The following is a 23,081-nucleotide window of genomic DNA, read 5'->3' as shown; positions in this document are numbered from 1 at the left end:
CGAAATGCTACGAAAGAGGACTAAGAAAAGGCCTATTTTGTCCTTCCCTACAACTGTTACAGCAAATGCTTACATAGGGCTGTTTGTGTCAGCTCCTGCCCTAAGAGCTTCACAGGTACCAACTCACCTAATCATTGGAGCATCTTTATGAGGGAGGTACTATTATTAGCTTCTTTGTACAGAGGAGGAAGTAGGCACAGAGAGGTGAAGTAACCTGCCTAAAATCACACAGTTGAGGGTGCCTGGGTGACTCAGTCGGTTGGGTGTCCGCCTGTGGCTCAGGTCATGGTCTCACAGCTCATGGGGTCACGCCTGTGTCGGGCTCTCTGCTGACAGCTCAGAGCCTGGAGTCTGCCTCAGATTCTGTCCCTTTCTCTCTCTGTTCCTTCCCCCGCCCCTGCCCTTTCTCTCTCTTAAATATAAACATTAAAAAAAATAAAAAATAAAAAATAATAAAAAAAATAAAACCACACAGTCAATAGGACTATGGACCTATGAACCCAATGCTGCTATGCTGGGCTATGAACCCAAATGCTGCTGTTAACCTCCTTGCTAACATCCATTTCACTAAGCATTAAGAGTATAAGAAATACCATTGTGGATGGAACCATCTGGTCCCACAGTCCGGAAGCCTTCTGTCTGTCCATCCATTCATCCATCCATCCATCCATCCATCCACCCACCCACTAGGTGCCAAGTATTGAGCTGAGCTCTGCAGATACCATGGTGAATGAACATGGATGCCGTCTCCAGCTTTGGTAGTATGTTCTGTAATTCAACAGCTTCAATGGCAGCCTCATGATCCCCAGTCATGCCCACTCTCCTGGCTGTAGCTGAGGTCCTGGTTCCCTGGGAGGGCCAGGTGTGTGGTGATCTTCTGGGCTCATTTCTGGAGATACATTCTAGCTCCTACTCCTCCCAGCTCTTACAGAGATTTTATATGTACTTCATTTCTTGTATGAAATCACATTCCCTTAAAATGACGAGAGTGGTGTTCTCGGGGCTGTGGCTGACGCATCTTCCTAAAAGACTAAAGGATGAAGGTGAACTAAGAGGTGCCTCCAGTGCTAGCAAGGGTACCAGAGTAGCTCTGAGAGCCAGCTTGTGCCCTGGAGCAGGAGAGAGGGCTTCTGGGAGGGGGCCTGGGATCCAGGGAAGAGAGCCCAGATGTGCAGCACTGCTTAGAGCTAGAAAAGGAATCTGGAGGTAGACCAGGTCTAGTGTTTTCCTGGGTGTCCCAGGGAGCCCAAAGCATCTCAGCTAGACTCTGTATACAAACAGCGTGGAGCTAGATAGAAAGCACACTTTCTGTCTAGGGCTGAGGACCAAGTTGGGAGAAGAGATGGATAGAAAGTTGCCTAGTCAAGGCCCATCTTCAAAACTAGACACAGCTGGACTCTGAGTCTAGTTTGGACATTTGTCTTTTTCTCATTATACCTGTATGCCAACAAATCCTCTGCTATATGATAAGGATATATGTATTGCATTCAAGATGCCCTCAACAAATATTTATAGCTAAGTGTCTTCTAGACACTGAGGATATGGCAGTGAGCAAACCAGATCAAAATCCTTGTCCTTACTGGGCTTTCCTCTATGACTGAGAACTTTAAATTCAAAAAATATTAAATTTTTTTTTTTGAACGTTTATTTATTTTTGGGACAGAGAGAGACAGAGCATGAACGGGGGAGGGGCAGAGAGAGAAGGAGACACAGAATCGGAAACAGGCTCCAGGCTCCGAGCCATCAGCCCAGAGCCCGACGCGGGGCTCGAGCTCCCGGACCGCGAGATCGTGACCTGGCTGAAGTCGGACGCTTAACCGACTGCGCCACCCAGGCGCCCCAAATTCAAAAAATATTAAAAAAAAACCCAAACAAGTAAAACTGACCCATAATCCCATCAAAAACTCTTTCTCTATCCCCATTAATATAAAGCAAGAAGTCAAAGAGTTCTTCCTTATCCATCCAAGCCTTCTCAACCCCTACAAGATAACCATCATAAATTTTTTCTTAGCTGTAAAAATTTATGAAATATACATACCCATATACTTTTTATTTTGTTTTGTTTTCAAACAAAGATAGAAAAAAACGTCACAGAATGATCTACATTACATGTGTTCCCCCCCCCCCCCCCATCTAATAGATCAGAAACCTCCGTTTTGGTTTGAGTTCTCCAAGAAGTAGAGCCTGAGACGAGGGTTTACTCACAGTCCCGCTAATAAGCACATTAGAGTTGCCCTGTTCATTTCAATTGTTTCACAGTATTTCACAGCCTGTGTCTGTATCATTATTTACTAAATCCCCTGAAGATACACACACACTCCCCACCTTGCCCCCCACATCCCACTCACTGACATTTAGGATTTTCAGTGAATGGGTTGATGTTATTGACTCACCGTAAGGGAGTCTATACAACAAGGGGAAATTTCTTTTTGTGAAGGCCATGGTTGCAGGACAGGGTTCTGAGGTCTGGAGAAATGACAGCAGTGTTGGCAGCAGGGCCATAACGTCTAGAAAACATGTCATTGTCCTTATCACGCCCAAGATTTATAGCTAATACACATTTATGTGGATTTGGCTAAATTAGTCACAGTGCTGATCATAAAATTGAAAAGAGCTTATTAATTTAGTGTTTTATTTGCACTTTGCCAAATGTAGCAGCAACTTGCTTCTTGGAATTCTTTGGTCTAAATCTCATCATGTATCACCAGTTCTGTGTCTTCTAGAACTAGTCCATATTGCTGTATTTAAGATTGATGATTTTTAAAAATGTTTTTTATTTATTTTTGAGAGAGAGAGACAATGAGCAGGTGAGGAGCAGAGAGAGAGGGAGACAGAATCCATGAAGCAGGTTCCAGGCTCTGAGCTGTCAGCACAGAGCCCAATGTGGGGCTCGAACCTGTGAACCGCAAGATCATGACCTGAGCCCAAGTCAGACACTTAACCGACCGAGCCACCCAGGCGCCCCAAGATTGGTGATTTTTTTTTTTTTAACAACCAAACTGTATATGATTAATTCTGTGAGTGATTTTATCTGTATTTCATGGTAGTGGTGTTCTCAGATCATTGAACCAAAGATGGGAATTTATGTTACTAAGTTGAGTGCCAGTTTCTAAGGTCTTTCATATGTTGGTGGGTGATTTCAGATGCCCATCAGCACCATCAATCAGTATTTCCAGAGTCTCTGTGAGATCCACGGTACAGCAGGGAGGAGGTTTTGTGTTGGCAGCCAAAACTTGGCATCCGGCCCTGGTCACCTGTGTGCCTGTGGCAAGTCACATGGCCTTCCTAGATCTCAGGATAATAACGCTTCCCTAGCTTAGTTGCTTCAAGGATCAAAGGACAAACCAAATGTGAGAGCACTCTTCAAGTATCAGCTACTGTAAGGATACATGGCAGGAAGAGTCCGGATTTTGCTAGGCTATGGCAGATAACCTTAGCTCTTGTCTACATGCCCACCTTAAAGCATCAGCATCTGGATGCTGAACTTGACCCTCACTGACAGCACATTCAACTTCCCAAAGAGCCTTGGCAAATGGAGTGGCTTTTCCTGAGATTTCACAGGGATACGTAGGAGGAGATGCTTGCACACACCCCACGAATCATCTTTTCCGTCAGGAACATGTGTTCTTCCTGGAAGGCTCATCTTTGACCACGAGGAACCTTAGTTCTGTCTCCATCCTTGTCCAACAGACACTACCCAGCCTCAACGACTCCAGCCTTTCTTTGCTCCTTAACCTTCCTGGCTCTTTCTGGGGCCCCTCCCTCACTGAGCTTTTAATCTTGGGTTCTGATACTACCTTCCTGGTCACCAGTCAAAACATCCTTCTAGAGTTCCCCTACTGTCCTTAGGAAGTGGTGAGGCGATTTTAAATAACAAAGGTTTTGCGGTCACCAACTTCTTTTTTCCTTGCTATGATATTATTAGGTGATTTTATTATTCTAATTGTTCAGAATGTTTAGGGACTGCTTAGATCTAGAAGCTTGGGAATCACATAAGGCCAGCCCCTTACCTGCACCTATAGTAACTGGGGCCCAGTGAAGGGAAGGGACTTGCCTAAGGTTATAAAATAGGTATGTGACAGTTATAGAGCAGGGACTGACCCCCCAGTCCAATGCTCGTCTCCCTGCATCAAGCCTGTGGTACAAACGAATCAAGAAGCTTTCAGATTCAGGGGAACCCAGAACTCTCAACTAGAAGGGGGCTTGGAGTTCATCTAGAACAAATCCCTCATTTTAGAGAGGCTAAAATGGAAACTTTTTTTTTTTTTGTGGTCTCTGAATCCTAAAAATACAACACAGATTAGACGGTTACTTTAAAACATATGTACTTGCCTGGTGGGTATGATTTCCAGGAACATACACAGACTTAAACTGTTTCATGAGATTCCGAGCTCCAGCAATATCCCGAAGCGAAGTAAAGAGCTCATCCACGGCAATTTTGGATTTGTGAAAAGTCAGCTTAATTGAAGAGTCACAGCCTGAAACAATCCAGAGATATTTTCTTGGGTGAACAAATCTTTAAATTAAATTTTCATCATGACAGCTTGAGCTCGATGTAACACAGTTGGGTTTTTTTTTAACCCTATTTTTCCCTGGCTGTTCCCCAACGGGGCTGTTTCAATCATCCATGAGCAATGAAACATACTGAGTATAAATGCCTTTGATAGAAGTAGAACTCAGAATTGCCTGGGATGGCAGCCACCGGCTTCAGTCCCTCTCTGTATAAGTTTCACAGAAAGAGAGCTCCCTGGGGTCTACTATCCTCAGAACATGGCTTTGGGAAAAAATGGGGAGACACAAAGAAAAGTACCAGAGAGGGCTATGATGAACCTCTCTTGCTTGAATCCCACCAACAGTTTCCGTAAAATAGAATAGCAAGAATGAGAGATTACAGAGCTGCTCCAGTAACAGAACTTGCTGGGCTGGGCATCTGCCTAATGTGCTAACAAAGCATATGGTGTATTTCAAAAGGCAGCCATTCAAAGCCGATAACACACAAAGACCGCCTAATAAGAAGACTATTCTCGGCAAGGCTTCTATTTTTCTTTGACACTTATAATAGCTGGATTTATTCTCTATCTTGTTAGAAGCCAATTCAGAAGTGAAATGATCACAGATAAGTCAGAAGTTTAAAAAAGAAAGGTTCAAGATGAGTATTTCTGGCTGTCTCCAATACTCAGATACGTGAACTCATTGACCCTTGCAATACCCTTATGAGATTGGAGCTATAATTTTCCCATCTTAAGGATGAAGGAACCAAGGTACAGAGAGGTTAAGTAATACCCCTGTGAGCAGAGCCTTGCCGACGCCCTGTCCATACCCACTCAGTCACCCTGGATGTCACCTGTCGGTCTGCGGAACACACTCTGACTGCTTCCTACCTCGAGTACCTGCATGGCTCTCGCTCTCTGTCTCTTTGTTTCTCTCTGTCTGTCTCTCTTCCTGTCTGAGGGCTTTCTCTGGTTATAGAAGCATGCTTGGCCTTTGTGCGCTAGGAAGTTAGCACTTGTGGGCACAGCCCCGCTTCCTCACCCCCCGGTGGGGTGGGGGACAATTCCGAAGTGTGGTCTCCAAAGCCTTTGCTCAGTCCCGGGAGGATGGAGCTCCAGCTGCCCACAAGAATAACTCACTCATTAATGCCCCTTCACTGGCTTTCCTTCCTTCCCTGGCTCACTTCCCTACTTCCTGACTATGCTTCCTGAAACATCTTTCCGAATGTAGTACCTGCACCCGAATCCTTGTCTCAGGACACCAGAACTTCCACGGGGGTTAAACACAGACAGCCTGGATCCAAAGCCTGGATTCTGTTTTGGGAGCAGCTTTATTGAGGTATAATTCATATACCATACACTGAACCCATTTAAAGCATACAATCCAATGGCTGTTAGTATATTCACATCGTTGTACGACCATCATCACCATGATCCATTTTAGAATATTCCTGTCACCTCAGTAAGAAACCCCATACTTGTTAACTTTCTCACTCTACCCCAAGTCCCTGGCACCATTAATCTGCTTTCTTTCTGTCTTTATGGATTTGCCATTTCTGGACATTTCGTATAAATGGACCCAGAGAATATATGATCTTTTGTGTCATGCTTCTTTTACTTAGCGTAAGGTTTCCAAGGTTCATCCGAGTTGTAGTATATATGCATCAGTGCTTCCTTTCTTTTTATTGCTGACTAATATTCACTGTATGGATATGCCACATTTCACATATGCATTCACCAATTGATGGGAATTTAGGTTATTTTCACATTTTGGCTATTATGAAGAATGCTGCTAGTTTTACATATACAAACTTTTGTGGAGATATACATTTTCGTTTCTCTTGGGTATATACCTAGGAATGAAATTGTAGAATTTCTCTATGTTTACCCTATTGAGGAACTGCCAGGCTGTTGTCCAAAGTGGCCGCACCATTTGACATTCCTACCAGCCGTGTGAGAGGATTGCGATTTTTCCACATCCTCAACGCTGCTTGTGGTTATCATCTGGATCAGTCCTAGTGGGTGTGAGATGAGGAGATGCCTTGCCTTTGTCTTTCTGGCAACATCCTGCAGCTGAGGGGGGCCCTTACCACCGTCATCCCCCTAGCATACCGGACACTCTTATCCCTCTGGAGATTCCAAGGGTTCTAATGGCTGTGTGCCAGGAACTGGGGACAAAGGCCAATATGTATATTTCTTATTGTATCATAAAAATTCTCTGACTAGTTTTTTTTTAATTTTTTTTAACATTTATTTATTTTTGAGACAGAGAGAGACAGAGCATGAACGGGGGAGGGGCAGAGAGAGAGGGAGACACAGAATTGGAAACAGGCTCCAGGCTCTGAGCCATCAGCCCAGAGCCCGACGCGGGGCTCGAACTCATGGACCGCGAGATCGTGACCTGAGCTGAAGTCGGATGCTTAACCGACTGAGCCACCCAGGCGCCCTTCTCTGACTAGTTTTAAACTTCTGGTTTCCAGAAATGTCCAATTCATGCCATTAAAAAAAATCAGCATGGTTAAGAGCAGTGAGAGGAAGCCTCCCCATGTTCCGTGAACTGTGGTGATAGTGGAGTGGATGGAGGGAAGTCAGGAGCTCATGTGAATTCCCCAGAATTCTATGCCAACCTTTGTGGAAAGGAGAAAATGTGTTGTTTTCTGAGGAGCATGTTCATAACTTCCTCCTGATTCTTACAGGGGCTCATAACCAAAAAGAGCTGAGATCCACAGGTATAGGGACTGGTATCACACTATGCTTAACCCTTGGCATTGCAACCCTACCTGAGCTATGCCAGCTTGTGCTTTAGTCAATAACCAACCAGAAGAAGCCCTGGAAGGTTATGGCTTTTCACTCAATCATGTAACTTCTTTTCCTTAAACTCTCACTCTAAGCCATTTAAAATACAGGAAATTATATTAATTATATCTGAGTGTTGAATATTCCCTACTAGTCTTTCAAACAAAAAAAGGCATGAAAATAAGAAGACACAAGGTGCACAATTCAGCTAACAGGATAAGTTTTTTTTTTTAATGTTTACTTATTTTTGACAGAGAGAGAGACAGAGCATGAGCGGGGGAGTAGCAGAGAGAGAGAGGGAGACACAGAATGGAAGCAGGCTCCAGGCTCTGAGCTGTCAGCACAGAGCCCGATGTGGGGCTTGAACTCACAGACTATGAGATCATGACCCGAGCTGAAGCCAACCGCTTAACCGACTGAGCCACCCAGGCACCCCAAACAGGCTAAATTTTTTATTTAAAGTAATTCATTTTTCTGTCAAACCGAAAGATTCATCCAATTTTTCATATGGTTTATTTCAATATTTTTTTTTGGAAAGTGAGTAATATGATGTTCATCCACTAGACTGAATGAAAGAGAATCCTCTACTGGACTATAGATTCCTGAAACGTATAGATTATTCATGGCAATTGTACATTATGCTTTGGAGATAATGAAGCAAAGGCCGTATAATTGCAAAGAGGTCAACTGTAGAGCAGGTTGTGTGACAGAAGTGTTTACAGATTACTGGTAAATTAAACTCAAATGAACGCAACAGGAAAATAAGGCTATCAAATGCTGGGTGGAAAATAAAAAGTCCTAAATTCACAAATAAAGTAAAACTTTCCTCAAAAAGAGTCCATTGTTTCCATTGTGCACATTGTGCACAAAGAACTGCACAAGAGCGACCTCCATCCAAATCATCAACTCTTTCCAACATATCTGTCACCCTCAAAGCAAGTATTCTACAATGTGCATGTTTCTGGGAGAGCACGCCAGTCTCTGAGCATTATTCATAATTACATCAGCATTCACCCAAAGCAGGAGTTACATTCATTTACCCAAAGTCTGTAGTGAAAGTTATACACACACACACACACACACACACATTTTAGAAATGTGGATCAGAGAAGATAAATGACTTGTGTAAGGTCACATTGCCATCCCTGGCAAAGTCAGGGACCTGAGCTCCTCCACACCCAATGCCTCCCATCCAAAATCTCCTCCATGAACGTGGCTCATTCCAAATTCACGCTGCAATTAACAGCGGAAGGAGATGTGGGCACAAAAGCTATGAAATGCGATGAAGTTTTTTCTGTGACAAGAGTAACTGTTACGATCACTGAACGGTCACTTAGATCATCACTTATTCCGGGCGCTATGCTAAGAAGTGTATACATATCAGCTTGTTGCATCTCCGCAGAAACCCACTTTGCAGCCAGGGAAACTGAGCCCGAGAGAAGTTAAGGAACACAGCGTCACTCAGCTAGTAAGTGGCAAAGCTGAGGCTCAAAGTCTTGCAGTCTAACTCCAAAGATGATCCTGTTAGCCACTCCATTCTGCTATCTTTCATAGGTGCTGAGGCCACACATATAAAAGATCAATGAAAGACTTAATTCAGCCATAACATGGAGGAAATGCTTTTAATTTTTTTTTTTTTTTTTTTTTGAGAGAGAGACAGAGTACAAGGCGGGGAGGAGAAGAAAGAGAGGGGGAGACACAGAATCGGAAGCAGGATTCTGAGCTGGCAGCACAGAGCCCGACATGGGGCTCAAACCCATGAACTGCAAGATCATGACCTGAGCTGAAGTCAGATGCTTAACCACCTGAGCCACCCAGGCACCCCTGGAAGAAATGCTTTTAAACCGAGTGAGGTGAGTGGCAAATGCCTTTCTTCTTGGGAAGACCTGGGCCTGTCCCCCGGGGTGGATGCTAAACAGTGTGGTTTGCAGTCACACCTCAGGCCTGTCTTTTGTAGCCACACAAGGTGTGAGGTCTCCCAGCCTTCTGTATACCCTCCTTTGGATCGTTGCTCTGTGAGGCGTTGTATTCAGTTACTTCTAATAAGCCCCTGACAGCCTGTTCCATTAAGCCAGCTTATGAGATAACGGTGTTTTGTAAGGGAACTCGAAGTGTACAATTCCAGTCAATTCTCATTTAATCCACTTAGTTAAATAGATAATAAGCCAGAAGCTGATCCCAGCCTTTAACCAAGCACGATCTGTGTACTCCAGTTGCCCAGTCTTGATAAGGGAGGCCCCCAACCCCCCCCCCCCCAGGGTTGGAACCCCTGTGTTCTTCTAAAATGGGGGATGACTCATGCCCCTGCAATTTCTTTCTCTGGAGGGCTTGGGGATCTCTTGGGCAGGGGTCCAGTTACTCCTTGGAGCAACAAAATAGGGCTCCCGTGTCCATGCTACCTCTCTCTCTGCTCCCTTCTCCCCGTCTCCACTTACTGAAGTCCCTGCACTTGAGCAGAGTGCAAGAGTGGTTTCCATGGCTCTGTACCCTGCAGGGACCCACGTTTCCAGCAACAACAAAGTGGAAATGGAGAGATGGCTGAATAGCACATGATCCTCCCGGGACGGCTGAAATGAAGTTGTACTCCTACTCCAGTCTGCCTACTTCTCTTCTGTGTGTTCTCTCAGGGAGCAGGCTTGAATCATTCTGGTGCCCGGGGAACCTTTTCTAAAGAACCTATTTTCCGTAAGGTTGGCTTTATTCCTTAGGTGCTGAGCAAAATCAAGCATCTCGTCCCAGGAGGCCGCTGTGTCCAAGGCCTTTGTCTGGACTGGCGCTGAAGCAGCCCTCATCGGAGGCCTTCCAAAGCACACACATGAGAGGACACACGCACACACACACACACACACGTACACATGTGAGCATGCGTGCACTCAAGCAGAAGCGCGTCACTTGCATGGCTGGATACACGGGGGCGGGGGGCATGCTAGAATAGGATTTGAAATGTTTCCCTTTTAAGTGATACTATTCACAGTTCGAAAGGCTCCTTGCAACTGATTGGGAAGAGCTAGGGTCAAAAAATTTAATTTGAGCCTAGTCAAGAGGCCCTTTTCTCATCTGGACCCAAGTTACTCAAGGCTAGCCTTTTCATTCTTCTGCTTGCCTGCAGTTTGGGAACATCCGGCCACCTTCCAGGTCACATCCCTGCCCTCCTGCCGCCCAGCAAAGCCCTGGAGCAGGGGTCCTGGCTCCATTGGCTCCCGGGGTGGCTAGAGAAAAGGTCGACTGGGAGTGTGACTGGTCAGAAAGGGCAGAGCTTTGGGAGGTCATGACCTCCCTCATCCATCCAGCAGTCTGACATTGCCTTTTCTCTCTCTCTTCAATCCATTGTTTCTAAAATAGGGTCTTTTCTCATGGCTCTCAATAAATGTTTGGCAAGTGAAAACAAAACCAAACAAAATAAAAAGCCAAATCATCCTCAGCAAGTGCCATCACATCAGAAATCTTTTAGGGAGGTTGGCTGACCATAAATCCACCCTCGAGTAGGGCAGTCCTGGTAAGTGCATAGGCAAAACTGTAATAGAAGTCCTCTTTTTCAACGTTTATTTATTTTTGGGACAGAGAGAGACAGAGCACGAACGGGGGAGGGGCAGAGAGAGAGGGAGACACAGAATCGGAAACAGGCTCCAGGCTCCGAGCCATCAGCCCAGAGCCCGACACGGGGCTCGAACTCACGGACCGCGAGATCGTGACCTGGCTGAAGTCGGATGCTTAACCGGCTGCGCCACCCAGGCGCCCCTCAAAAGCATTTTTTAAGTGACTCATCTTGACTGAAGTCTTTCAAAAGCATTCAATTCGTTTTTCACTGACATGATTTTCTTTCTGAATTCGTATTTCATCAGTATGTAGGAACATTTAATTCAAGCTTGCGACTCGATAGTGAGTACAAGTGGCCAGCGCAGGCTTCGGACTCTGGGGAATCACACAAGGCAAGTAGGAAGAACAGATATGCCGGCATGTGGAGATGGGCCCCAGGGCTGAGGGGGGTCAGGGTTTTGGCATTAGCCGTGTTATTTTATAGAGGGATTGCAGGATGTCAGTTATTCTGGTGGGTGGCCTGTGTGGAAGCTGGGTGAGAATACATGAATTATACATACATCCTTTGGATTCTTTATATTTATATTCTACATTATATCATATAAAAATTACAAAGTATATATATTCCCGAGGTTCCATTGTATCTTTTTGTACCCAGGCAATTGTATCTTTGTCATCTGTCAGACTCTAGCGCTGACAGGGCTGATTTCCTCTTTCACTGTAGAGCCCTTGGTCTGTACCCCGCGGCGGGGCCTCCTGTGCAGGTGTGGTGCTAATGACATAAATATGCTTGGGAGAGTGTGTGAGCCTATCAAAGAAATCCAGAGTCAGGAATATCCAGGTGAGGCCACAGAGGGCACAGGATGGGGCCCATGGAGGCTGACCACTTCCTGAAGTCCTTCTATAAACCTCCCCTTGGGCTCTCAGCCCACTGGTCCCATGGCCCCTTTGTTCGCCGTATGTGGCTCAAGGGCCTGGGCTCTCCTAGCCTGCGGCCTGCACTTATGGCTCATGTGACAGAGGAGGGAAGGAGAGGAAGCTGGCCATGAGCTCCAGCAGGAGTGGGGGCTCCCCCTGGCTTGCCGCTGATCTCTAGCCCAGCGCCTGGCTCGTAGAAGGCACCCACTATGTATTTCTCCAATATGTGAATGGCGGAAACAGGGATGTAATAGGAAAAAAAGAGTTGAATCAGACCAAATGTGCTGTAAAGCAATAGCACTGATTCTTGGGGAGCCAACAAACTGTCTCTGCAGGAAATGCCAGACAGACAGCTCCCTGATGGTTTTGAGCGACTTTGGCCCTACGTGCGGAAGCGGATCGAGTCCCAAAAAGGCTACTTCACAAGAGCAGCTTCAGTTGGCCGCGTAAATTGTTTGTTTAACAAGCAAAACTGAACGCTACATGGTTTCGACAGCCATATGTACGAGAAGAAACAGTTCTAAAAAGAAAGAATGATAAATACACACGTCAGGAAAGTGGTTACCTCTGAGGGTGGGAGTCGGTGCCAGCACTGGGTCCGTGGGTATTTATTACGCAGTTGTGCTTTATAACATACGTATCATATGATCTTTTACATGTGTCAGCCACCATCTTAAAACATAAGACGAGGGGCGCCTGGGTGGCGCCGTCGGTTAAGCGTCCGACTTCAGCCAGGTCACGATCTCGCGGTCCCGGAGTTCGAGCCCCGCGTCAGGCTCTGGGCTGATGGCTCGGAGCCTGGAGCCTGTTTCCAATTCTGTGTCTCCCTCTCTCTCTGCCCCTCCCCCGTTCATGCTCTGTCTCTCTCTGTCCCAAAAATAAATAAAAACGTTGAAAAAAAACCAAAAAAACAACAACAAAAAAAAACCCAAAAAAAAACATAAGACGAAAACCAGTCACACTGCTTTTGAAGCCTCCAGCAAACTCGGTTTTGGAAAACAGTTGACAAAAGGAAGAGATGACAGCTGTGATCTTTTATCATCAGACGGGTTTGGGATGTGTCGTGGACTGGGAAGGACATGCACGGTCACGAGAGGATGTGACTGCCCAGAATTCTAGCCGAGATCTGAGGCGTCTGTGTGTGTGTGTGTGTGTGTGTGTGTGTGTGTGAAAACACGTTGGGGGAAAGCCTGAAGGAAGAAAACCGGTCAGGAATATGCTTTGGATCTTGCATTTTTAATAGCAGGGTGCAAGGTCAAGCTGGCAGTGACGCCCGGAAAGCAGGATGCAGCCGGTGGGAAAACAGCTCTTGGTGCTGAGCGTGTGCGCGGCTTCGGGAAGTGCCAAGGAGGTTGCAAAACGGACTACTGTTCTGAAACATTTCCTCTAAGATGCCTCCGAAAAATCTCTCCAAGGCAGCTCTTCTGACTGCCCTAGCTCTACTATCATAGTTTCTTTATCTTCAGATTATGTGGTCACAGAGGGAGGCACCAAGGGCTTTGTAAAAACTGTAGCGATACTGTATCATATTAAGTAATAGGATTTCATATGTGGGTAATACGTTTCCCTATTAAATCAAGCCAAATCACCTTGGACAAAGAGATCCTGAAGTTCAGCATTCAGAGTAACTGAAATACCATGTTTGAGGCTATTTCTTTGAAAAGGCAGGCATTGATTTTTTTTTAATGTTTATTTTTGAGAGAGAGAGACAGACAGACAAAGGGTGAGTGAGTGGGGGAGGGGCAGAGAGCGAGGGAGACACAGAATCCGAAGCAGGCTCCAGGCTCTGAGCTGTCAGCACGGAGCCCGCCCGACATGGGGCTCAAACTCATGGACCACAAGATCATGACCTGAGCCGAAGTCATACGCTCAACCACCTGAGCCACCCAGATGCCCCCCCCTTGTTTTAGTGTTCATTTTTGAGAGAGAGAGAGAGAGACAGACAGACAGACAAAGTGCGAGTGGCGGAGGTGCAGAGAGAGAGGGAGGGCAGGCATTGAGTTTTGATCAGTTATATAATCTCCTGTTATTGGAACATCAGATCTCCCTCCTGTCATTTTGACTCTGGGCCCCTTTTCCAGGAATGAGACCTGTCCACAAGTGCGGGAAGTGCCCACAGAGCCACTCACACCAGAGCTCGTGTTCACAAACCCTCCTGTTCCCAAGGAGCACATGGGTTCCTGACGGTGATCGCAGACAAGTGCACGAACCAGCATGTCTCAATACGAGCATTTCCCAACAGGCTCATCGTTTTCACCCTGTTGAATCCATTCTACTGAATTATAAACTTGCCATTTCTACTCGAAGTCCCCTCTCAAAGTGCTGACATTTCTGGTGGTTTTGAATAGCTCGATAAACTTACGATGGGGAAAATTTGATCTGCTTCATTGATTTTTCTTTGCGTGGGGAAAGACGGCCATCATTTTATTTTAGCAAGGGACTGTGCAGTTTCAGAACCAATGGTCCAATCTGACATTTCAGAAAGAAAGGGAAATAGAAGCCCAGATGCTCCTTCCACGGATAGTTGTTCCAGGACCTGCCGGAGGCCATCTGTCCCCCAAGACGTGTGTCTGACGTGCTACCACCTGAAGCCGGCCCTGTACCCGTGACCCCCCCTCTTCCTCAGTGTTGGGGGGCCAGGCCCAGAGCTCCACCCAGAAGATCGCTCAGAAGGCTTCCTGGAGGTACAGGCCAAGAAGGAAGCTGGGAGACACCACACCGAGCTATACTATTTCTGCTCCTTTCAGAATCTTGGCCCAGGTCCAGTCTTGTCGCTGGTTTTAAAAATAGTACCGAAGGTTCCTTGCCCATGAGGGAGTTTTTAAAAGACAAAGTTGTGCTTTATTTTAGAAATGCCAAAAAAAAACCTGACAGTGTGGGAATAACATGGGGTCATTTCTGGCTGGGATGGGTCACTGGGAAACGCGTTCTTACCCAAGTTACAATGGCTAAATCACTCAGGGTTCGGCTTGTCGGCTAATCACACAAACCCGTGCTATGGCTAATTGTCCATGTTTAGAAAAGGATGGAATCAAAAGTCGAACTCACGGCACATTTAAAAGCCTCTCAAATTACTGTCTGCCTCTTGTTCTCATAGCCATTCAGAGGAGCTTTTTAAAAACCGAAGTCTTTTCTTTTCCATTGTGTTTCTTGAGCTTCAGCCTTGCTGAGCGTGCTATCATGAGATCTGTAAGTATGGAGGAACATTAATGTTGTTGTTTTTTTTTTAATTTATATTTGGGGGGAAGACTAGGTGGTTAATAATACGGATCATTTTCTGATCTATTTGAGAAATAGGGAAGAATAAAAGGGAAGCTTACTGGCCTAAAATTTCTTTTATCCCTTTTGTTTCTTAAAAGAATAAAAGAACAAATGGAGTTTATTTTTCTTCCAGTAGCAGACAGATCAAATGAGCCCTCTCCTTTCCCCCTCCCCCAACACACAAAATCCCTCTGCCTCAATCTAAGCTTCCCCTGCACCTGCTGTTGTAAATCTCCATTGAACCGAGCCAGCAGCACCACGCCTGAAATTTAAGCTCCCATTAAATGAGGCCTCTGATCTATCACTTTTCTGTACTTTGTTTCGGAGGCAGTGTGGATTAGTGTGTGGGTTAGCCATGCCTGAGTCAGAGACGGGGCGAAGTCCAGAGAGGGCTGCCAGGGGGCCCGGGGCAGGAGGGGGAAGGGGAAAAGGACCGTGTTTCCTTCATCTCTCTTTGAGGCAAGGAGGAACCGTGAGGGTGGACCCCAGAGAACGCATGCAGAGAACTCAGGCAAGTGTACAGGAGGATGTCTGCCTCCTGCAACTCAGGGCTCGGGTCACACTGAAGTTGGAGGGAGCCTGGAAGGGGCAGGAGGGAAGGTGGCTGCTCCCCCTGCCTCCTTAACCTAAGCATTGCCTATGCTTAACCAACTGAGCCACCCAGGTGCTCCACAAGTATATATATATATAATATATATCCACACACACACATACATATATTTACCCAGAGGATGGGGCCAGGCTTCCCCATCCTGGAGTGGGCTTTGTATGAGTCCCGACCCCAGTCCAGTCTTAGGCTCCTACCGTGTCTCTCAGCCATCCCATTCAGCCTCTGATGGAGACAGCTCAGGTGGATTGCATGTCTACAGGGTGACAAAAATGATCACAAAGTCTTAGGGTTTCTAGACTTTCACTTGCTTGTAGGTAGGGACATTCCTGAGCCCACAGCTGTGTTACCGGTGACTCTATACCCACCACGTGTCATGGAGGGGGAGTGAGTGGGAGCTCTTTCCCCGGAAGGGTGGGGAGGGGGAGGGGTCGGAGAGCTGGTGAGCTCCCTGATCCGAAGGCAGAATTTATACATTTAACAGCGGGGCGTCTCCGCTTCCTCGGCTCAGAAAGGGCAAGGGAGCTGGGAGTTAGTTTAGGAATAAAAACTCCCAGATGGTTAGAGTTTCTTTTGGGCTTCCACTGGGGAAACAAAAACCAATCAACCCAGATTGTCCAGGTTGATAACACTGCATTCGCTCTTCACACACCACCCCACAACTGCCGTCCCTTCCACGCCAATCCTGGCCTCTTGTTTGTTAACAAACAAACAAAACAAAACCGCGTGGATAGCTCAGATCCAGGTTTAATGAACAGTCGCGCTGCCACTAAGGCTTTCTTGTGAGCTCGTAAAACGAGACGGTTCTCAGAACTCCACAGGTTTGGCGCCTCATGCGGAGTCAGGGACCCAGGAGGTGGCTAGTAAATGCACCACGAGGCTACGTCAAGACCGTGGGAGGCTTCTGCAGCAAACAACCAAGCCAAAACACCATGGAGAATTGTTGGCTGTAGCTTTGGGCATTACGTTTGCAGGGGCAAGGATGGCAGTCTGCTCTGCGGGCTGTGAAAAGCCTCAGGGCCCCTTCTAGGGAGGGGGCAGCGGCTCCTTGATATGGCCACTCTAGGGCCTTCTGCACAGCCTGGCACAGTCCTCCTGGCACGGAGCTCTCACTGGGTGCTCCACAGGTTACACGCATCGTCCCTGTCCACTTCACAGAAGTCACGTTAAGAGAAATGTACAAGGATAGAAGTTCCAAGGGCGGTCACAGTTATACTGTTTATAGTAGCGGAAAATTGAAATGAAGCATCTAACAATATGAGGATAAAAACTAATGTGATTGATCTATTTACTGATAAAGGAAGATTCCCATCCATACTGGATTGGTAAGTGATAAGAGTAGGTTTCTGAACAGTAGGTACAGCATATATGCAATATAATCTATATACTATCATATACTAGATATGTCCATATACATACACATAGGCACACATGTATATACACAAATATATATACATGTGCATGCATATAAATACACACAAGAATATACATATATTCTTATTTAAAAAACTTTTTTAAATGTTTTTATTTATTTTTGAGAGAGAGAGAGAGAGAGAGAGAGAGAGAGACTAGTACTAGTCTCTCTCAGAGTACTAGTGAGGGATGGGCAGAGAGAAGGGCAGACACAGAATCCAAAGCAGGCTCCAGGCTCCGAGCTGTCAGCACAGAGTCCGACATGGGGCTCAAACTCACGGACTGTGAGCTCATGACCTGAGCCGAAGTCGGACACTTAACCGACTGAGCCACCCAGGTACACCTATACATACATTTCTAAAAGTTTATTTATTTTGAGAGAGAGAGAGAGAGAGACAGAGGGGAGGGGGGAGTGCAAGTGGGAGAAGGGCAGAGAGAGGGAGAGAGAGAATCCCAGGCAGGCTCTGCACTGTCAGCACAGAGCCCAACGTGGGGCTTGAACTCACAAACCGTGAGATCATGACCTGAACTGAAGTCAGACGCTTAATGGACTGAGCCACCCAGGTGCTCCACGAGTCTATATATAATATATATGCACACACACACATACATATATCCATACATGCATACATATACCCAACACACATACATACATCCACACACAAGTATGATTATAAACATGGATACATATATGCATAGGTATACATATATATACACACATACATACACACATACGGGTATATCTATACACATGCACACATAATTGCACACACAAGTATACACACACATGCATACAAACACAAGTGTATGTGTATATGCACATGTATATATACACATATGTATGCACACAAATCTATGTATACCTGGCTATGTACATGTGGCTGGTCTGGCTGGAGAACTTTAATTTTTAATTTGTACTTCCTTTTAATTAATTTAATTGCTACCTGTGGCGAGTGGCTACTGTATTGGACAGCACAGCTCTAGACTATAAGCCCAATAAGGACAAAGATCTTTGTTGTAATTATGGATATATTCGAAGCTCCTAAAATCATGTTTGTGCCTGCCATGTGGTAGGTGCTCTATAAACAGCTGTTGGATGTTAGGAGTTGTTATCTATAGAATTATGAGAGACTTCAACTTTTCACTTTATGTACTTCTGTATCATTTTGATTTTTCAAATAAGCACGTACTTTAAGCTTCACATTAGCAAAACGATAAAGGTATTCCCATTCGGAAAAGCAGCACACATCCTTTTCTTTTCCTTGGCTGCCCCAAATGCCTCTCCCTTTGGCTGGCGAGGAAGAAGGCTGGCCCCTGGGCAGCGGTGTAATTTATTCTTGGCTCCTTGAACTGACCTTCTCCAAATGCACATGCCTGAGTGCCACAGTCCCACCCGCCTAACCTCGTCCCCTTGCCGCTGATTCATGGCAGAAATCACACACTCAATCTTACTTTTCAACCTTCAACACAGTCTTCAGGGTTTCCTTATCTCTGATGAGGTCAGCAGCAGAGTGTGTATTTCTAGTGGGGAAGAAAACCTGACAGACAAGACTGACTCTGCCATTAAATGTGGGCTCAGGCACATTCTTCCTTGTAATTTACAAGCTCACCATAGCCCTGATTTAGACAACCTCTCTGTCAATGGGCATCTTAGAAAAAGACCCTAAGATCGCCCTTTTCTTCCCCTGGGCACCGTCAGGTCTGCTTGCCTTTCTGGGTCCTGCCAAGTCCCACTCAGTTCTCTCCACAAGCCGTGGGAGTGCCACTGCCTGGCTTCCCACGCCAGGCCCCTCCAGCCCACGTCCTATCGGTTCTTCTGCAGAGTCTGACTTTGAAAGTGATTCAAGGCCACTCCGCTCCTCTGCCTCCTTCAGCTCACAGACACTGGGTCTGCTGAGTCTGTGCTTCTCGAACGTCAGCCGACCCTTTGTCACCTTCACTTCTGCCGCTTCTAGGTGCTGCCTGTTCCAGTATCCACGGCCTTTTCCTGTGAGCTAACTTCAAACCAACCTCTTCATTACTTCTCTGGCAGCTGACCTGATGTCCTGATACTTATTTTAACATGCATCAGAAAACACATAACTGTGAAAACGAAAATGTTCCTCTGCATCTGCCTGAATTCCTCTTGCAGACCGCCAGTGCACCCCTCGGATACCCGGCCCCAGGACGTTCTTCTCACGCGGGTCAGGAGCACGCGTCCTTCCATAAGACGTCCCTGTGCTACTCAGTGGCAGGGTCCTCTCCCCTGGGAGTGCTGCGTGTGGGAAATCTAGAGTGCGCCAACGGTGATGAGGTGGCTCCCAGGTGCCAGGGACCGTGCTGACAACAGGAGTAGGTGTCATCATGCTCACTGTTCAGATGACAGAACGGAAGCTGTGGTGGCTTGTTTGGCGAGTAACCCACAAAGGAGCTGGGAAAGAGCCTCGTGGTTTCAGGAGTCCCTGGAGGCAGGTGCCTTACAGAATGGTTCCGCTTTCCCGTCTCCTTCATGACCCCCCCGACCCTCGAAATGCACCTTTGTGCAAACCTGCTTTGTTCCAGATGAGCCCCATTAGGGCTGTCGCTGTGTTATAGCACTGTGACCAGGCCCATGCCTCCCCCGCCCACTTGCTCTTTTCGTGCCCCAGCAGACCTCAAGCTTGGGGACCTTGCACATTCTTTCGCCTCCACCTGCTCTGGTCTTCACCACACATTAGGTCTCTGTTTTAAACAGCCTTTCCTTGGGCCACCTGGGTGGCTCAGTCGGTTAAGCGTCTGACTCTGGCTCAGGTCACCATCTCACGATTTGTGAGTCCGAGCCCCACGTCAGGCTTGCTGTTGTCAGCGCAGAGCCTAATTCGGATCCTCTGCCCACCTCGCTCCCTGCCCCTCCCCCACTCCCGCATGTTCTCTCTCTCAAAATTAGATAAACATTAAAAATAAGTAAGTAAATAGCATCTCCTCAAAGAAGGCTTTTCTGATGTCCCCATCTATATCAGGTTTACTTTTAGTCTCTCTTAAAGCACTTTATCAACATTTATAAATACATACACATTCATTTCCTTGTTTGTTCTTTCTCCCTCCTCCCCTCCCTTCCTCTTCCCTTTCCTCTCCTCCTTCTTTCCAGTCAATAAACACCTACTGAGTGCTAACTAGGGACTCAAGATTCAGTGTCTGTTCTCATAGAGTCTACATGTCAATGGGGGAGACAGACAATATATGAGTAACAAAGCATAATGTGTCATTAGAGATAAGTGCTCAGAAGGAAAATGGAGCCAGGAGCTGTTCTGGACATGGTCAAGAACGGCTTCTTGGAAGAGGTCGCATTTTAGCAGAAACCTTTCTGAAGTGAGTGGGCAGGTACCTGGGAAAGAGCTTTCTAAGCAGAGAAGCGGCAAGTGCAGAAGGCAGAAAGGTGCTTGGGATGCTTCAGAGAACCAGAAAGCTGAGTGGCTGGAGTGGAGTAGTAAGAGGAAAAGGGAGGTGGAGGAAGTCAGAGAAAGATCTGGCAGGCAGAGCCAGATCATGTGTGGCCTTCTACAGAGTCCACAGCGGAAGGGGGAAGAGGAGAGAGCACACACACAGATGAAGATTGGAAAGGAAGGGGTGTGTGTGTGTGTGTGTGTGTGTGTGTGCGCGCGCGCGCGCTGATGAGTGGATTTGGGTGAAATGTGTGGGTCTGGGAGAGCAGAGGTCATCTGGAAGGGGGGCTGGTTGGGGAGAGAGAGCACATAAGCTTTGAAGTTCACATGCCCAAACATTTTCAGTGTCTCCCCATCCCTTCCTGACAGTAAGAACACAGGAAACTCAGTAGGGCAAAAAGCTACATTAAATAACATCACAACCATCCAGATCGTCATTAGCGTGACTTCATTGTCACCAGCCTCTGCTGTGAGAGGTTCGATATTGTAACGCCAGCATCATCAATTGAGGGTATGAAAAGAAGTCAGCAAAAACTCGAGAGTGGCTTCGTGGCCAAAATTTGTTTGAGTGAGTTAGCAAGTGAAGGGGAAATTCAAACCCTCCGTCAGCGAGGTCAGGGCCCGGTTCTAACTGAAAGTTCAAGGTTGGTCAAGATAGTTTAAAGAGAAGGGAGTTCTCTTATTATCCAAGAAGGGAATCAAGGATTAGGCTGGTGTTTAAATTCCATGAGGGTAGAGCCCATTCACTGATTCACTCAGTAAATATTTACTGAGTGCCTGATACGTGGTTGTTCTAAACATGGGATACAATAGCAAACAAAATATAAAAATTTCTGCCTGCATCCAACTTCCTTTGCATTTCTCCACTGTGCCTAAAAATGATGATGATATTTAATATTTATCAAGCACTTACTTATTGTATGCCAAGTACTATTCTAAGTACTCTATGTAGTAATTGATTTAATCCTCAGAACTATCCTATGAGGTATGTGTTATCATCATCCCCATTTCACAGGTGAGAAAAGAGGCACAGAGAGTTGAGTAACTTGCCCAAGGCCACATAGACAATGGCAGAATCATAATTTGAACCCGGGCAGTCCAGATCCAGAGCCTAGATGTTGCATTTTTACCGGAGCAAGCAATCAATAAACAACTGAGTGATTATGATAAAAAAATGCAGTATAAACATAGTAAAATAATCCAAAGTTAAGCAAGTAACCAGGAGAAAGGTCATTTTAAATTACGACAAGCTTAGATTCCAGTTTATTTGGAAAGAAATGTGCTTTTATTACTTCCAAGTGCATATTGACACTAGGGCTGATTGGTAATCTACTAACAAGCAGCTTGCTCGCTGCCTGTTGTGATGAATATTTAAGACTGGATTGCAACTCAGTGCCTGTACTAATAATGAACACTTAATATCCTTCAAGTAATTTGTTCTCTCAAGAAGGCCTTACAGTCGCCATTACAATCTTGCTGATTCGTTTGCTTACTTATTCATTTGCTCTGAAGTCCTCACTCTCAATCTATGTCAAGGTAACTCAAGATTTCATTGTAATTTAAAGTCAACTCACCTTAGATTTTTTGGGGGTAGTCTCTGGTGTTCAACTATATGCCAACCAGTTCTCCTCTGTCTGGCGTGTGGTAGGATTACATGCTTTCCTAGGTGAGATGGGGCCATAGGATTCACTTTGAGCCCTAGAATATGAGTGGCCCATATGTGCTGCTTCTGAGCAGAAGCCTTTAAAAGCCAGCATGGGGGCACCTGGATGGCTCAGTCAGTTAAGCATCCGATTTCGGCTCAGGTCATGATCTTATGGTGCGTGGGTTTGAGCCCCACATCAGGCTCTACACTACTAGTGCAGAGCCTGCTTTGGATACTTTGTCTTCCTCTCTTTCTTCCCTCCCCCCACCTCTCTCTCAAATAAACATAAAAACAAACAAACAAAAAACCCCTATAAAGCCAGTATGTAATTTACCACTGCCCCTTCTTTGGTGATCAAGGAAGACTGTGTCAAGAGGAGGTCTTTGGCTGTCTGGCAGAGCCCCCATGAACCTGACGTGGACATAAAGCCCAAAGAAGAAACTAACCATTGTTATTTTGAGCCACGGAGATATTTGGGGTTATATATTTGAGATATATTTTGAGATATTTGAGATATTTTTAGCTCAACCTAACTGATTCAAATACCAAGCCTCCAAATTTTGAGTGAAAAAGGAAAATGAATAAAAAAAGCTACCTAGCCGATTAGAAGGGAAATGAAATCAAACACAGATCATTACTGTAGATTTGATATTTGCATGTTATCACAATAATCATCTTGGCAACACTGAGAAGTAAGTATTACTTTTGTTTTGCATATTTGGGCGGGCAGCAGAGAAGGGAAAGCAAATGAGAGATAACAGCCATACAAAGAAGTATCATCCGCATAATTCTAGTCTTGCTCAGATTTGCACACAATTGGCATGAATATGCTATAGGCCTCTTCCAGCATGCGCAATTATGGCAGCACACGGCCACTGGCTGATGACATCAAAGGCATCCTTGAGAGCCGAGAGAGGCAGCTCTGCCTTCCTGATAACCATAGTCCCCCACCCAGCTGGCTCAGGAATGCAAACCCAAGCAGGCAACACACATTCCCGGGGGAGGCTGGCAGC

The 23,081-nt window shown here is 46.0% G+C and overlaps 1 protein-coding gene across 2 annotated transcripts in view; it reads right to left on the bottom strand.

Moving 5' to 3' along the window:
* SCFD2 (sec1 family domain containing 2) overlaps positions 1–23,081 on the bottom strand; it is a 406,751-nt gene that overhangs the window by 31,807 nt on the left and 351,863 nt on the right. For both annotated transcript variants that reach the window (XM_043572669.1, XM_043572670.1), the window contains exon 6: positions 4,333–4,478. In XM_043572669.1, the coding sequence (XP_043428604.1) occupies positions 4,333–4,478 (146 nt within the window). The remainder of the gene's footprint in view (positions 1–4,332; positions 4,479–23,081) is intronic.

This window comes from Prionailurus bengalensis, chromosome B1 (genome assembly GCF_016509475.1).
Source record: "Prionailurus bengalensis isolate Pbe53 chromosome B1, Fcat_Pben_1.1_paternal_pri, whole genome shotgun sequence".
In the NCBI taxonomy this organism is placed as follows: domain Eukaryota; kingdom Metazoa; phylum Chordata; class Mammalia; order Carnivora; family Felidae; genus Prionailurus; species Prionailurus bengalensis.
The sequence above is the reverse complement of the archived record's forward strand: the minus strand, read 5'-3'. Positions and strand labels throughout refer to the sequence as shown.